Here is a 17,145-nt window from a genome sequence, read left to right as displayed (position 1 = left end):
TTGTCCACGCAAAAACCAATCTATCCCCAACCTCTTGAGCCTCCCAATAAGCAGCACCGTCGCCTCTCTTCCTTATCTTCCTCAAACTAAACAAACAAATGTACTTTCTAAACTAATTCAGTTTCATCAAACAAATTTCAACCCACTTCTCTTTCTCTCTGATGGCTTCCCTCACCATCTCAAACCTCTCTCTCCCATCTTCACTCCCCATCCAAACTCCTCGCACCCCATCTCCATCCTCCCTTTCCATTCTCTCAAAATCATCACATTCTCAATTTTATGGACTCAATCTCTCTTATTCTTCCACTGTGCCCATCCCATCTTCCACTTCACACAAGACTTCCATTTTTGCTAAGGTACATTGCTCCACCACTTGTACAAATTTTGTCTACTTTCTTAGTTTTGTATTTTGAATGTGAATGTTGCCTTTTTGTAATAGGTTAACAAAGGTCAGGCGCCACCAGCATTCACATTGAAAGATCAGGATGGAAAGAATGTGAGCCTCTCCAAATTTAAGGGGAAGCCTGTGGTTGTCTATTTTTACCCTGCTGATGAGACCCCCGGCTGCACCAAACAGGTTTTGAAAGAAAAAGAAAAAATTAGTTTACCTGTTAATTTCTTTGCATCTTTTTATACTGCTTTTGGTTTTTGATTTATAGGCAATGTAGATAGGGTGTTATGACATGAATTGAATATATGTAATCTTTTCTTTGCCACTCTGCTTGTTCTGGGTTTCTAATTTCCATCAAGTAATTACGAGCATTTATATAATTTCTTTACTTAATCGCTCTGATAAATATTTTGGACCTATTATATCGTGCTCTTATCAATCATTCAGTATTGTTTTCTTTATCTTGATAACCATGTAAATGGTAATATATGTCTTTGTATAAATGAAAACCTGCAATAACTCTTTACAGCCATTGTTACTTTTTAGAATAGTTTTGCTCAGCGTTTGTAATAGCAGTAGTAGAGTATCTGATTTCTATATATACAGAGCAATTAGATTGTTGTGAACTCTGAATATTGTTTATGTAAAGACATGCATTGGACTAAATCATCAACCCCAAGTGACATCTCAATGTAGTATAGAAGCTAAAACAAAGTGATCCTTTTGCAGGCATGTGCTTTCAGGGATTCATATGAGAAATTTAAGAAAGCCGGAGCTCAGGTTGTTGGGATAAGTGGTGATGATCCATCATCACACAAGGTGAGAAAGTAAATTTTATATGGAACAGCTTCAGGATTGAAGGAGTTTCATTCTTTTTCTCGGCTCTGATAAAACCCACATTACATTATAAAATTTCAACTTGTTTAAATATTCTTCCCATTTTGGCTGATTTCTATATAAAGCCATTCATTGAGCCTACCAACTGAGCTAAGTTTTGATGGTAGGCTCAAATGAACTTCTTTGGTGAAACGTCCTAAAATCCTTAATATCCCTGTAGTTTAATAAGTTAATTTCCTATACAAATTAGTAAACCAGACCCAGTAATTTAATGTAACTCTTTCCTCTTTAGTTAATTAAGTGAACCAATTACGTTATTGAATAGCTCTATTTATTCTAACTCTTACCACACTTTTGAATTTAGGCAAGTCGTCTCACATATTCATGGGTGGAGTGCAATTAGGGTTAACATTAGCTACATTTGATTAAGTGGAGCCTTTTTTTCTTCATACTATTATTTTCCACTGATAAGATATATAAGAAATCCTTTGTTACAAAGATTTTGGATCAAACTTCCATCATTAAGTACGATTGCAGATAATAAATAGAGTTTTTTTTATAGGTCATCAGTCACATTGGATATATTGGACAGAAGGTTCAAAAATTGGCCATCTATACATGGTCAGAGTGCCTCATGCAATAACATTTTAGAAATCTAAAAATGTCATATTGAAGGTCCACATAACTAGCTAGCTATATTCTGAAATTTTACAGGACATCCTTGCCACATATGTACATCTCTCACAAATTCTTTTCTTTTGTTTTCCCATTTGCCAAAAAAATGTAATAAGAAAACAAAGCAAGAGGAATGAATCTTGGACCTATCTCGTATTCATCTATGATCAACTCTGTTTCACTTTCGTTTATAATTTGTAAAATTTTCAATCATGCTTGAAGCTGACCAGTATTTGCATGTATGTAGGCATTTGCAAAGAAATACAGACTTCCTTTTACATTGCTGAGTGACGAGGGCAACAAGGTGCGAAAAGACTGGGGAGTGCCTGCAGATCTGTTTGGAACATTGCCTGGGAGACAGACTTACGTTCTTGACAAGAATGGGGTCGTTCAGCTCATCTACAACAACCAGTTCCAACCTGAAAAGCACATTGATGAGACCTTGAAGCTTCTTCAAAGCCTTTGAAACTCTAAATTTGGAATAGTGTCTTGTTTTTCTTCTTGTTACCCTTGTATATTTTTCTCTTGGAGTTATGCAAGTATTTATTCATGTATGATTTAAAATTCTCTGTAATTACCTTAGCTGTAAAAAAAGGGGTTCGACCGCAATTTCGCAAGGAAATCAAACTTCTTCGACATTTATGAGAAATTAAAACGTTTTGTTTCTGATGAACAGGATTTACGTGTGCTGCACATGGCTACTTCATTTTATGACTTTCTGAAAGTAAATGTGAAAAAATTTCAGCTGAACAGGTAATGCAAACAGAGATACATAGACTTTATTCAGAAAAGGGTTGAATTTTGCTACACATATCTGGATCTGTATTTGCTAATAAAAAAGTAAAGAAATTAAAACTTCAAGCATATCTCCCTTTTCTTTTAATATTTTGATGAGCTAAATTATTTATTATTATTATTATTATTATTATTATAGCTCTATTTTTCCAGCTCATAGTCCTGACTGCCATAAGGGCTAAATGCTTCTAATAACCAATTCCTTTTCCTCCAAGTGTTCCATCCCATCTCTTGACATATTTCGTCACCGTGATTGATGCTGAAAGTAGAGATACAATGCCTCTTGTAGAACCTGGTGGACTGCCTCATGACTTCCATCTCTTTTGCTATTTGTTCAAGCATCTGCTCCACACTGGGGAGCTTGAATTTGTTGTCAATTAGTCGAGCCAACCATATGCTCCGTAGCTCAGCAGTGTGAAGGTTTGAAAGGCTTTCAACGTAACCCCCAAAAGCCATGTTTGGTATCAATGGATGGATAGTGCCCCTGCCAGAAGGAGATTGAGCTCACATTAATTACTTTCCAGTTTGAGATTTATTAGTATAAGATTTAGCAATACTTTTGAAAGAAGATGTTTAACGGAGAGTGAGTTACCTGTATAAGGGTATAATGCCTGAAGGATATTCTAACAAGCTACAAAAAGGCTCTGGTAAAATAGCTTTAAGCTTTTTCTTCCCATCGTAACCAGTGGCAAAAATCACAACATCGGCCTCCAATTTAGTGTTGTCATCAAACTCAATGCCACCCTCCCAGAACCACCATTTTGATGTTCTTTTGAACACAATCTTTCCCTTATCAGCCTCAGAGAAGAAATTCTGAGGCATGATAGCCATCTGGCAAGAAGCATAGTCTTCCTCAAATGAGTGATCTGGTTTTAGTCCATATTTGAGCAAAGGAAGCCTCCAAAGCACATAGGACTCAATGAACTTAGATACTCCACGCCTCTGTCAAGAATAATAATATGTTAATAAGTCTAGCATTTTAGAACTTGATCAGTGTACAGTGAAAAAAAAAAAAAAAAGAAAAATATTAGAGAATGCCATAAACTTACAACAGGAGATAATAGGAGGCCAAGGAGAGTCCTGAGAAAGGTTTGGCTTGGTGCTCTGTGCAAAAACTGAGAAAATCTTGTGGAATAGAAGAGGAAGAAGGGCAAACCCCAAACCCAGTAATGGGGGACTGGCCAGTGTGGGGTCCTTACCAACATAGTGCATGGTTTTCCTTCTGCCCCTGAAACAGATTCAGACATAAAATCCCCAAATAATTAATTTTATAGGCAAATTAGTGAGTCTAACTATTAACCTGAATCTCCCCATCTCTCTTCAAACAAATGATTAATTCACTTGACCCGTAAATTAAGATTAAAGGAAACTTAATTTAATGTATTAATGATGAAAGGAAATTAATTGAAATAAAAGGAAACTTAAATTATATTGTAAGACCCGATGGTTTTGTTTGACTAATTGATAGTTCATACTATTATTTTCCTAAGAATAGCCAAAAAAGGAAGGTAGCTGATAGAATTTGAAAAGTTGAATCAAACATGTTTCATGTCTAAAAGTCAAAACATAGATTTTGAAATTCTAATTCGTGTGACTTAGAATGTTGAAAATGAACATGAACATGTGCACTGAAAAAGTCAAAACAGTACCAGATATTTTCATTGTTACTAGTTTGACACTTGACCACGCAATTCCTTGTTAATTTTTCTTGCTTTTTGTGTGACTTTTCATGCAAATTCCAACCTTACAACGTGGAACTTTATATAATTTATAAATATATAGCTGGACTAAGATTTGCTTCACAGTAATATATATCGTTTTGCCACAAGCCACACGTGTTCCAGTAATAAACAAACTAGAGTTGGTAAAATTCTACCCTTCCATGAATTAGGTATTTTATTCAGGGATAATTATAACAATAACAGAGTGTTTGATGAAGACATGAAGCTGAAATGCAAGGAGGAAGAAGAGATAGATAATAGAATTAATTGGAGAAGTTACTAACTGTCATCCATAAATTACCAACCTTGCTTACAATCTATGGATTGCAAACAACTATTTATCGAGAGATCCCTACAGCTTTTTCAAAGTACCAAAAGAATTAAATATAAATCATGCTTTATTATTATATTATGTTCTAAATTGAATACAGCCTAATAGCTAACACAAAAGCCTATATTTTAGTGTAGAGAGGCTTAAACAGTATATGGTTACCTATATAAAACTATGGATAAACTCAATGATATCAATAAAATGTTAAGTTATACCCATACACAAAGACAAAGTATACAAGTAAACCGCTTGTTGGAGTTTAGAAAGTAGAATTGCTGTAAGCCGGAAACAAGACCATGAGAAAAGAGAGGTGAAAAAGTTTAATAATCGATTAATGAATGATTATGATCGCCATTTAACATTTTAATTTGTTCAATAAGATATCAAAGTGGATGGAAATTAATGGTTAACACAATTATTGCCTTTTTAGCTCAATATTCATTGTCAATATCTGTCAAACAGAAAAATTACTTTTCGAAATTAACGTATAGTAGGTATGCCTTTTTTTTTTTTTTTTTAAACCATTGGGGGAGGGGATAACAAATAAAGGTGATGAAACTTCATTTAAAAGTCTTCTGTTAACAGTATATCATTGTGGTAATACAACCACTCATACATGGACTTTTAAAGTCAATAATTTTGATGCAATTAACAAGATGGTATATGAAATATATGTATAAAATTACCTTGATTTGCTTCAGCGCATTCCATAGCTAAATCAATAGCGGATTTCTTGTAGCCAACAACAACCACCCTTTTGCCCTTGAGCAGCTGAGTAGCACCTTCCTTGTCAAGCTTACAGTAATCAAGGCAATGCAAGACCTCCCCCTCAAATGTCTCAGGCCCTTTGTTCCGAGGGAAAGCTGGAATTCTCGGTATGTCACCGTACCTCCCCGTACATACAACCACAAACTCGAATCCATACCACTGAAATCAAACCATCACATTCGTCAGTGCTACTTACTCTTCTATTCTTACAAACCAAAGTAATAACATCCATGCATGCATATACACACCCATCTATGGAGCTACACATACATATATTTATATGCTCGTCAAATTTTGGAGGATAATACTCGAAATTAAAATATTTTGAGAAAAGAGATTTTCTTTAAAAAACAAAACCATGTTGAAAGGCTTTAAAAGAGTATTATAAATATATTTAGAAAGCTAATAACGACCTGAATGGAATCAGAATTGTTAGTTTGCACTGCAACTTCCCAAACAGGATGACCTGGCAAGGGGGTCTCATATTCTCGTGGTTTTTCACCAAAATCAGTGGTTTGTGTGTCGGCAATGAACCGGACACCCACAACTTTCGAATTGAACCTCACACACTTTAAAAAATCAAAGTGTTTTGCATAAGATTCCAGGTAATCCAATATCTCAATATAAGAAGGAAAACCAGGATCATCTCTGTTAGGCCATGGAAAATCAGCGAACTCGTAATCACAACGAGCCGACTGGAGCTTAGTAGATTTGTAAGAACAGCCTTTCCACACTCCTCCAATAGAATCCGAGGCCTCAAATACTATCGGATTATGGTGACGCAGATGTTTAGCGGCTGCTAAACCACTCACACCATTAATGACAATTGGTTAACCTTTTCTTTCTCTTTTATTTTTTAAATGATTCTGCACTTAAAATGATATCATACATAAAATGCAGTAAGATGTGTAAAAGTAGAAATGCCATTCCCCTTAAACTGCTTTAATTGCACAACTTTTATATAGAAACAAAATTTGGCCTTTTCTTCGCTATAAAGCATATAATAGCATCCTACAACAAAGTAATGAAATGTCCATGATAGTTGTATCAAAGTGATGTATCTGTCATTGATAAGACTTAAATTGGCATGAGATGCGATCATATGTATCAAGAAGCAAGCTACCTGCTGGGAAATCTTCAAGTACATGTCAGAAATGTTAAAGGTAACACTGATGCAATTGTCTGACTGGCATCAATCATCTTTTAACCTCTTCAAAATTTTGAAGCCCAACGCCTAACACGTCGCTTGAGTGTGTAACCAACAAAAATTCCAGCAACAAAGAAAAATGCGCAAAGCTTTGAACAGGTCCACAGCGTACCACTTGTCTGCAATTGGACATCAGATGATAAGCTAAAATCGAGAACACGGACAAAGGTACAAAAGAAGAGGAAAACATAGAGTACAAATTTTCACTTTTTCTTTCCTTCTTTTTTCCTGAGAGAAAACAAATTTAATAATAGAAATATATATAGTAGACAGATAGATAGCAATATATTCCATTGAAACAACAGAGCCATCATCCTGCTACCAGTTTTAGATCTTTATTTAAATGGCTTAGTTCCTGAATTTATCACCCATACCAATGCTTACAAACTAACGAAGTGTTTGCAGCAAGCAACTTTGCCCAATCAGCATAAATGTACAATCAAACTAACAATACTTTAACTCACACCTTCCCAAATACTACTCAAGAAGCACTATTGCTAAAGCATACTGAAATTTAAAATAATAAAGAAACAAAAGAAATCTGGAAATCACATTTAGAAGCTCTTTGGCTGTGGACACTAACTCCACAAGTCTACTTTATAGAATTTCAAAAATCTAAGATCCTCTATGTACATCACACAATCAAACAGTTATACAGAGACATCTATATAACAGAAGTGACATTCTTTTTCATCTCCTCGTCACGAACTTTTTCCAGTTAAAAGTAGAAAACAGAATCTGACACAACATGACCACATGCCCCATCCAGTAATTCAGTCCTAGTAATACTGTAGACCAGTGAAGAGAGAGCCTAGCCATATGGTCATATAAATTTGCCACACTTCCCATTAAGCCAACACCAGCAGCAGCATTGCTAAGCTAGCTATGAAGACAATATGATCAAGTGAAAATAAAGGAAAATATTATATCAATTTTAAAACAAAAATATACATTGAAATGAGACAAGATGTCACAGACATTCTATAAATTACATTGACACCATGCATGAATGATAACCTAGGTGTGGGACAGTGTACAACAGAGAACATCACTTGAAAACCAATAAAACAGTCCTGTAATGCTTCCCACAATATGTCTAAACCACAGTAATAATCCAAAAAAAAAAAAAAAAATAAAAATTAACGAGTAAATCCTAAGAAAAGTGGATAAAAATGCCACTTAAAAGTAAGCTCAGCAACTAACTTACACGAAAGATAACATAAGGAAGATTCTATGGGTTCTCAATACAATTTACAAATCATCTACAGATTATTTTATGTGGATTACATAATGGCACCACCACACCACCATCTTTTTTTATTTTAGAGCTCTGAAAGTTTCCCTACCCGCTTATTGAACCAATTCAAAAACTGAACTCTGTGAACCCTACAATTTCCAAGAAGCAGGTAGGTGAGCAACTAAGACCTTGAAAGAACTGTAGGCCTGGCTATTCCAATAATTCTTCAAGTTCCACGGCAGACATAAATTTAAATTGCTAAACTCAAAACCTAACCCATCCACTGAGTAGATCATATCTATATCGAAAACCCAACTCATTAAACACAATTCCGCATCATTTTAACCAAATATCTTAATCATCCACTTAAGTTCTTAAAAAACAAAACTTATGCATGTAATGAAATGAAACATAATTCACTCCAAACACGATCTTAACAAGAAAAAGTAAGTAAGTACTGGGAGCCCTGGAGACCAAAAACGAGACTGATCAGAAGAAGATAAAGCTGCAGATAGTTCTCCACCACGTCACTACCACTGGAATTGTACGGGCTCTCGGATAACGAAGAAGAGACTGATTTAGCCTCTTTTGAAACTGTACGGACAAACTTCTGCAATCCTTCCATTTGTTTTTCAAACATATAGGGATTTTAATTTGAAACCAAAAGTTTATTTAACAAAAATTACCATTAGAGGAGAGAACTATTGAAATATATGGTTAGGGTTCTGGGTTAAATTTATCTTTGGGTATTATTCACTATTGAGCACAAATAAGGCGGTAGAAGGACAAAAAAGCCCCTCTTTGTACTTCATTTCTGTCTCTTGAGAGCTGGGCAAAAACCCGGGCCAAACGTCCTGTAGGACCGTCCTAGACCGGCCCAGGCCTTAGAAAGGAGTGTCGGAACCTCCAGGGCCCAGGCCTGGACCGGTCAGCAGTTGGGTTGGTTAATTTAGATACCCTTTATAAATAATCAAAACCCTCTTATAATATATGACATAAAATTTATAACCATTCATTTATATTTATTTACTAATTAATTAAAAAATTTACCAATCACCTCTTAATAAAACAAAAAACCCTCTTACATAATTATCTATAAAAAATAGGTGCTAAATAATATTTATCAACTTAGGCTACGACGATATGAGCCCTCACAAAAGTGACTAGCCCAGAGAGTCAACAAATTTGGCCGATCTTGAGAGCTCGGGCTGAGACTGCTTGGGCCCAACTTTGCCCACGTTTACTCTTTTATTTTTCAAGTTCTAAATTTGAATACGTTAAACATCGTGCCTAGCCTTACTGTAAACAAATCTCATTTTTGTATGTATTATAAAAAAATCAAGACCTGTAAATTTAGACTAACCAGCTCTATTTGTTTGAAACTTTAAATTATAAACATTGATATAAAAAAAAAAAAAAGGTTTGTGGCTAATTTGGCTTAGAAAAAAAGAAGAAAAATAATTAGAGATCTTTATAGTAAAATTAAGAAGAAACAAAAAAAAAAGAGAGAATAATAATTTTATAGAGTGATTTTGATTACAATTGGAATTGCTTGAAGTAGGCAGGTGCAATGCTGGGGTAGCATTGTCCACGCAAAAACCAATCTATCCCCAACTCTTGAGCCTCCCAATAAGCAGCACCGTCGCCTCTCTTCCTATCTTCCTCAAACTAAACAAACAAATGTACTTTCTAAACTAATTCAGTTATCAAAAAATTTCAACCCACTTCTCTTTCTCTCTGATGGCTTCCCTACCATCTCAAACCTCTCTCCATCTTCACTCCCCATCCAAACTCCTCGCACCCATCTCCTCCTCCTTCCATTCTCTCAAAATCACACATTCCAATTTTATGGACTCAATCTCTCTATTTCTTCCACTTGCCCATTATCTTCCACTTACACAAGACTTCATTTTTGCTAAGGTACATTGCTCCACCACTTTACAAATTTTGTCTACTTTCTTAGTTTTGTATTTTGAATGTGAATGTTGCCTTTTTGTAATGGTTAACAAAGGTCAGGCGCCACCAGCATTCACATTGAAAGATCAGGATGGAAAGAATGTGAGCCTCTCCAAATTTAAGGGGAAGCCTGTGGTGTCTATTTTACCTGCTGATGAGACCCCCGGCTGCACCAAACAGGTTTTGAAAGAAAAAGAAAAAATTAGTTTACCTGTTAATTTTATTTGATCTTTTATACTGCTTTTGGTTTTTGATTTATAGGCAATGGTAGATAGGGTGTTATGATGAATTGAATTTAGTAATCTTTTCTCTGCCACTCTGCTTGTTTGGGTTTCTAATTTTATCAAGTAATTATGAGCATTATATAATTTCTTTACTTAAAGCTCTGATAATATTTGGACCATTATATCGGCTCTTATCAATCATTCAGTATTGTTCTTTATTGATAACCATGTAAATGGTAATATATGTCTTGTATAATGAAAACCTCAATAACTCTTTACAGCCATTGTTAATTTAGAATAGTTTTGCTCAGCGTTTGTAATAGCAGTAGTAGAGTATCTGATTTCTATATATACAGAGAATTAGATTGTTGTGAACTCTGAATATTGTTTATGTAAAGACATGCATTGGACTAAATCATCAACCCAGTGACATCAATGTAGTATAGAAGCAAAACAAAGTGATCCTTTTGCAGGCATGTGCTTTCAGGGATTCATAGAGAAATTTAAGAAGCAGGAGCTCAGGTGGGATAAGTGGTGATGATCCATCATCACACAAGGTGAGAAAGTAAATTTTATATGGAACAGCTTCAGGATTGAAGGAGTTTCATTCTTTTTCTCGGCTCTGATAAAACCCACATTACATTATAAAATTTCAACTTGTTAAATATTCTTCCCATTTTGGCGATTCTATATAAAGCATTCATTGAGCCTACAACTGAGCAAGTTTTGATGGTAGGCTCAAATGAACTTCTTTGGTGAAACGTCCTAAAATCTTAATATCGTAGTTAATAAGTAATTTCCTATACAAATTATAAACCAGACCAGTAATTTAAGTAACTCTTTCCTCTTTAGTTAATTAAGTGAACCAATTACGTTATTGAATAGCTCTATTTATTCTAACTCTACCACACTTTTGAATTTAGGCAAGGTCTCACATATTCATAGGTGGAGTGCAATTAGGGTTAACATTAGCTATTTGATTGAGTGGAGCTTTTTTTCTTCATACTATTATTTTCCACTGATAAGATATATAAGAAACGCTTTGTTACAAAGATTGGATCAAACTTCCATCATTAAGTACGATTGCAGATAATAAATAGAGTTTTTTTTAGGTCATCAGTCACATTGGATATATTGGACAGAAGGTTCAAAAATTGGCCATTATACATGGTCAGAGTGCCTCATGCAATACATTTTAGAAATCTAAATGTCATATGAAGGTCACATAAACTAGCTAATATTCTGAAATTTTACAGGACATCCTTGCACATATGTACATCTCTCACAAATTCTTTTCTTTGTTTTCCCATTTGCAAAAAATGTAATAAGAAACAAAAGCAAGAGGAATGAATCTTTGACCTCTCTCGATTCATCTATGATAAACTCTGTTTCACTTCGTTATAATTTGTAAAATTTCAATCATGCTTGAAGCTGACCAGTATTTGCATGTATGTAGGCATTTGCAAAGAAATACAGACTTCCTTTACATTGCTGAGTGACGAGGGCAACAAGGTGCGAAAAGACTGGGGAGTGCCTGCAGATCTGTTTGGAACATTGCCTGGGAGACAGACTTACGTTCTTTGACAAGAAGGGGTCGTCAGCTCATCTACAACAACCAGTTCCAACCTGAAAAGCAAATGAGAGACCTTGAAGCTTCTCAAAGCCTTTGAAACTCTAAATTTGGAATAGTGTCTTGTTTTTCTTCTTGTTACCCTTGTACATTTTTCTCTTGGAGTTATGCAAGTATTTATTCATGTGATTTAAAATTCTCTGTAATTACCTTAGCTGTAAAAAAAGGGGTTCGACCGCAATTTCGCAAGGAAATCAAACTTCTTCGACTTATGAGAAATTAAAACGTTTGTTTCTGATGAACAGGATTTACGTGTGGACATGGCTACTTCATTTTATGACTTTCTGAAAGAAAGTGAAAAAATTTCAGCTGAACAGGTAAGCAAACAGAGATACATAGACTTTATTCAGAAAAGGTTGAATTTTGCTCACACATATCTGGATCTGATTTGCCAATAAAAAAAGTAAAGAAATTAAAATTCAAGTATATCTCCCTTTTCTTTAATATTTTGTGAGCTAAATATTATTATTATTATTATAGCTCTATTTTTCAGCTCATAGTCCTGACTGCCATAAGGGCTAAATGCTTCTAATAACCAATTCCTTTTCCTCCAAGTGTTCCATCCCATCTCTTGACATATTGTCACCGTGATTGATGCTGAAAGTAGATACAATGCCTCTTGTAGAACCTGGTGGACTGCCTCATGACTTCCATCTCTTGCTATTTGTTCAAGCATCTGCTCCACACTGGGGAGCTTGAATTTGTTGTCAATTAGTCGAGCCAACCATATGCTCCGTAGCCAGCAGTGTGAAGGTTTGAAAGGCTTTCAACGTAACCCCAAAAGCCATGTTTGGTATCAATGGATGGATAGTGCCCCTGCCAGAAGGAGATTGAGCTCATTAATTACTTTCCAGTTTGAGATTTATTAGTATAAGATTATTAATACTTTTGAAAGAAGATGTTTAACGAGAGTGAGTTACCTGTATAAGGGTATAATGCCTGAAGGAATTCTAACAAGCTACAAAAAGGCTCTGGTAAAATAGCTTTAAGCTTTTTCCCATGTAACCAGTGGCAAAAATCACAACATCGGCCTCCAATTTAGTGTTGTCATCAAACTCAATGCCACCCTCCAGAAACCCATTTGATGTTCTTTGACACACATCTTCCTATCAGCCTCAGAGAAGAAATTCTGAGGCCGATAGCCATTGGCAAGAAGCATAGTCTTCCTCAAATGAGTGATCTGGTTTTAGTCCATATTGAGCAAAGGAAGCCTCCAAAGCACATAGGCTCAATGAACTTAGATACTCCACGCCTCTGTCAAGAATAAAATATGTTAATAAGTCTAGCATTTTAGAACTGATCAGTGTACAGTGAAAAAAGAAGAAAAATATTAGAGAATGCCATAAACTTACAAAAGGAGATAATAGGAGGCAAAGAGAGTCTGAGAAAGGTTTGGCTTGGTGCTCTGTGGAAACTGAGAAAATCTTGGTGGAATAGAATTGTTGGAGATATTTAGCTTTTTCTTTTGACCTCTCCATCATATAAAATGTCAAGACAAGCGATATCATTAAATGTTTCAGGCTTCATGTTTCTATGCACTGAAATGGTCCTTATTTATCCTCTCCAGGCACCCTTTTTCTATAACCTCAGCACCCGGAGATGAGTACCTCAGTGTTCACATCCGGATAGTGGGAGACTGGACGCAAGAGTTGAAGCGAGTTTTCACAGACGGCAATGATTCAGCATGTGTTATTGGTCGAGCCAAATTCGGTCAACTTGGGCACGTGGATCACGACGGGTAGGCACCCGACCCAACTATATAGAAATCAACTTATCTTTTTCAAATACGTATGAAAATATTAAAGTAACATAATACATTGATGCAGCCAACCAAAATTGTTTGTCGACGGCCCATATGGTGCTCCGGCACAGGACTATAGAAATTACGATGTCTTGCTCCTTGTAGGGCTAGGAATTGGAGCTACTCCTTTTATAAGCATCCTTAGAGATCTTCTCAATAATACCAGAGAGGACCAATTGGTACTGTTCACTCTGTAGCTATTACAATTCGATAAAATTGATTAATAGCTTAACTCTAGTGATTGCTCATCAACATTCTTATGGCGTAGGATTTAAATGGGGATACCAGCAGATCAGACGACAGCTGGAACAGCATTGCGTCTTCAAATACGTCTACAGGTTCAAGTTTGACAAAGAAGAAATCTCAAAAGACTAGAAGTGCTCATTTCTATTGGGTTACTAGGGAACCCGGATCGTTTGAATGGTTTAAAGGAGTCATGGATCAAATTTCAGAAATGGATCACAAAGTAATGAAAAGGAAAAATAAGAACTTTTGATTAAATATGCATCATGTTTTATAATATGATGTTGTAACTTGTTTCTGGTTACTTTGAAACAGGGCCAGATTGAGCTGCACAACTACCTTACAAGTGTTTATGAAGAGGGGGATGCAAGGTCAACCTTGATCACCATGGTTCAAGCTCTCACCCATGCCAAGCATGGTATTGACATCTTATCTGGAACGAGAGTATGATCTGCCACATCCTCTAACCTATGTAGCCATACTTTTAAATATTCTTCTAACCTCCCCATCAAGCTACTATATATTGTGGTTCAGGGACTCTTTATGTTTCTAAGCAGTAACCTTCACTTGCAGGTAAGGACACACTTTGCGAGGCCCAATTGGAGAGAAGTGTTCACTAAAATAGCATCAAAGCATCCCTGTGCTACAATAGGTAAAGATGATTTGAGTTAAAAAGGAGAGAGAGAAGTAGAGTTGTAGGTTCAATGAATACATGTTCAAGGCAGTTTAACAAATTCTAGGCAGGAAGCATCTAAGAATTGTCAAATATAGAAATTGTTTTAACAGGACAAGGAATTGTTAAATTGCAGGAGTTTTCTACTGTGGGATGCCAGTGTTGGCCAAGGAGTTGAAGAAACTATCACAGGAGATGAGTCGCAAGACGTCCACGCGCTTCCAGTTCCACAAGGAGTATTTCTGACATCATTTAAATGTAAAACTCCAATTTTTACTTGTGTAATGAATCAAATGAGAAATGTATTTGTGTATTCCTGAATGTAGCTCAGCCAGGTGTGTATATATATTTATATACAATTGCTATAGTAATGTTGTTCAACACACAAGATCATTTTTTTCATTAAACAATACAGAACAAGTTACCGGTTTTGGTTTGGTTTGGGTTGACCGATAATATCCAGATAATTTATACGACTTCCATGTGTAGGTGAGTTGATAGAAGAGAACAGCTGTTGCAATATTCTGTTTTTTCAAGAGTTTAACGTCAGACAACATGAGCTAATTGAGACTAGGACAGCAAGTTGTTTATCTTTTATTTCAGACGAAACCATTAGCCAGACACTTGTCGTGGTTTTGGCAGCTGTAAAACCATTTCTTCTCACTTTTCTGGACAAAAAACAATGGTGGAACATAGTCGTCTCTTTTAACAAGCTAGAGGGTGGCCGGCCCGACTTGTCGTCTAGTTTGATTTGATAGGCTTCTGAAGATTTATCATTCAATTAAAAAAAAAAAAATTAATGTCGTCATGCTTCAACAACTTCAGCTCGCCAACAGTTTGTCCTCTTCATCAGGCTTGAGAATTGTCATTCACTCGCATACAGTGTGCATTAAAGAACTCTTGTCATTAATTTCATATAACCATATGTTAAAACTCCACATTTTATCATTCTTTAATCTACACCTTCCTTCAAACAAACTGAAATCTTATAGCCTTGTTGATTGACTTCATTTTCCTAATCAAAGAATAAAACTTAATAAACCATGAGATCACATAAAGTTTGTCCTAGGTGCTGCTTTGAATTGTTTCATTTACTAATACAATGCAACAAATCAAAATCATTACGCTTAAAACGTTGATAATAAATTAAAAAAGAACCCTTTTAAGAGGTCTAAAAGTGGTAAATCTGTTGGTTATTTTAAGATGTATTAATGACAATTGGTTAAACTTTTCTTTTCTCTTTTTATTTTTTTAAATGATTCTGCACTTAAAAATGATATCATACAATAAAATGCAGTAAGATGTGTAAAAGTAGAAATGTCATTCCCCTTAAACTGCTTTAATTGCACAGACTTTTATATAGAAACAAAATTTGGCCTTGTTCTTCATTATAAAGCATATAATAGCAATCCTATCAACAAATTAATGAAATGTCCAATGATAGTTGTATCAAAGTGATGTATCTGTCATTGATAAGACTTAAATTGGCATGAGATGCGATAATATGTATCAAGGAAGCAAGCTACCTGCTGGGAAATTCTTCAAGTACATGTCAGAAATGTTAAAGGTAACACTGATGAAATTGTCTGACTGGCATCAATCATCTTTTAACCTTTTCAAAATTTTTGAAGCCCAACGCCTAACACGTCGCTTGAGTGTGTAACCAACAAAAATTCCAGCAACAAAGAAAAATGTGCAAAGCTTTGAACAGGTCCACAGCGATACCACTTGTCTGCAATTGGACATCAGATAATAAGCTAAAATCGAGAACACGGACAAAGGTACAAAAGAAGAGGAAAACATAGAGTAACAACAAATTTCTCTTTTTTTCTTTTCCTTCTTTTTCCTTGAGGAGAAACAACAAATTTAATAATAGAAATATATTAGTAGAGCATACAGATACAGCAATATATTCCCATTGAAACAATCAGAGCCATCATTCCTGCTACCCAGTTTTAGAGTCCTTTAAAGTGCTTAGTTCCTGAATTTATCACCCATATCCAAATGCTTTACAAACTAACTGAAGTTGTTTGCAGCAAGCACCTTTGCCCAATCAGCATAAATGTAACATTCAAATTAACAATACTTTAACTCACACCTTCCCAAATACTACCTCAAGAAGCACTATTGCTAAAGCATACGTGAAATTTAAAAATAATAAAGAAACAAAAGAAATCTGGAAATCACATTTAGAAGCTCTTTGGCTGTGGACACTAACCCACAAGTCTACTTTATAGAATTTCAAAAATCTAGAGATCCTCTATATACATCACACAATCAAACAGTTATAAAGAGACATCTATATAACAGAAGTGACATTCCTTTTTTCCATTCTCCTCCAGTCGAACATTTTTCCAGTTAAAAGTATCAAGTAGAAAACAGAAATTCTGACACAACCATGACCACATGCCCCCATCCAGTAATTCAGTCCTAGTAATACTGTAGACCAGTGAAGAGAGAGCCTAGCCATATGGTCATATAAATTTGACCATCACTTCCCATTAAGCCAACACCAGCAGCAGCATCTGCTAAGCTAGCTATGAAAGACAATATGATCAAGTGAAAATAAAGGAAAAATATTATATCAATTTTAAACACACAAATATACATTGAAATGAGACAGGATGTCACAGACATTCTATAAATTACATTGACA

The 17,145-nt window shown here is 35.4% G+C and overlaps 3 protein-coding genes and 1 pseudogene across 3 annotated transcripts; 3 read left to right on the top strand and 1 right to left on the bottom strand.

Moving 5' to 3' along the window:
* Positions 1 to 46: 46 nt before the first annotated feature.
* Positions 47 to 2,552, top strand: LOC116145823 (peroxiredoxin Q, chloroplastic-like). Its single transcript, XM_031431256.1, has 4 exons — positions 47 to 356; positions 440 to 577; positions 1,121 to 1,210; positions 2,151 to 2,552. The coding sequence occupies exons 1-4, from the start codon at positions 162 to 164 to the stop codon at positions 2,367 to 2,369; spliced, it is 642 nt and encodes a 213-aa protein (XP_031287116.1). The 5' UTR covers positions 47 to 161; the 3' UTR covers positions 2,370 to 2,552.
* Positions 2,553 to 2,586: 34 nt separating this feature from the next.
* LOC116145827 (probable flavin-containing monooxygenase 1) lies at positions 2,587 to 8,587 on the bottom strand. The gene is made up of 7 exons (XM_031431260.1): positions 8,421 to 8,587; positions 6,727 to 6,844; positions 5,932 to 6,345; positions 5,437 to 5,677; positions 3,748 to 3,926; positions 3,291 to 3,640; positions 2,587 to 3,182 (listed from the first exon to the last, which is right to left on the bottom strand). Exons 1-7 carry the CDS (start codon positions 8,585 to 8,587, stop codon positions 2,840 to 2,842), a joined length of 1,812 nt encoding a protein of 603 aa, XP_031287120.1. The 3' UTR covers positions 2,587 to 2,839.
* A 1,223-nt stretch (positions 8,588 to 9,810) lies between these two features.
* On the top strand, positions 9,811 to 11,812 carry LOC116145826 (annotated as a pseudogene).
* Positions 11,813 to 13,734: 1,922 nt separating this feature from the next.
* LOC116145856 (respiratory burst oxidase homolog protein E-like) lies at positions 13,735 to 15,057 on the top strand. Its single transcript, XM_031431290.1, has 3 exons — positions 13,735 to 14,039; positions 14,132 to 14,260; positions 14,390 to 15,057. Exons 1-3 carry the CDS (start codon positions 14,010 to 14,012, stop codon positions 14,486 to 14,488), a joined length of 258 nt encoding a protein of 85 aa, XP_031287150.1. The 5' UTR covers positions 13,735 to 14,009; the 3' UTR covers positions 14,489 to 15,057.
* Positions 15,058 to 17,145: the final 2,088 nt, after the last annotated feature.

This window comes from Pistacia vera, unplaced genomic scaffold (genome assembly GCF_008641045.1).
Source record: "Pistacia vera cultivar Batoury unplaced genomic scaffold, PisVer_v2 Contig468, whole genome shotgun sequence".
In the NCBI taxonomy this organism is placed as follows: Eukaryota; Viridiplantae; Streptophyta; class Magnoliopsida; order Sapindales; family Anacardiaceae; genus Pistacia; species Pistacia vera.
The sequence above is the reverse complement of the archived record's forward strand: the minus strand, read 5'-3'. Positions and strand labels throughout refer to the sequence as shown.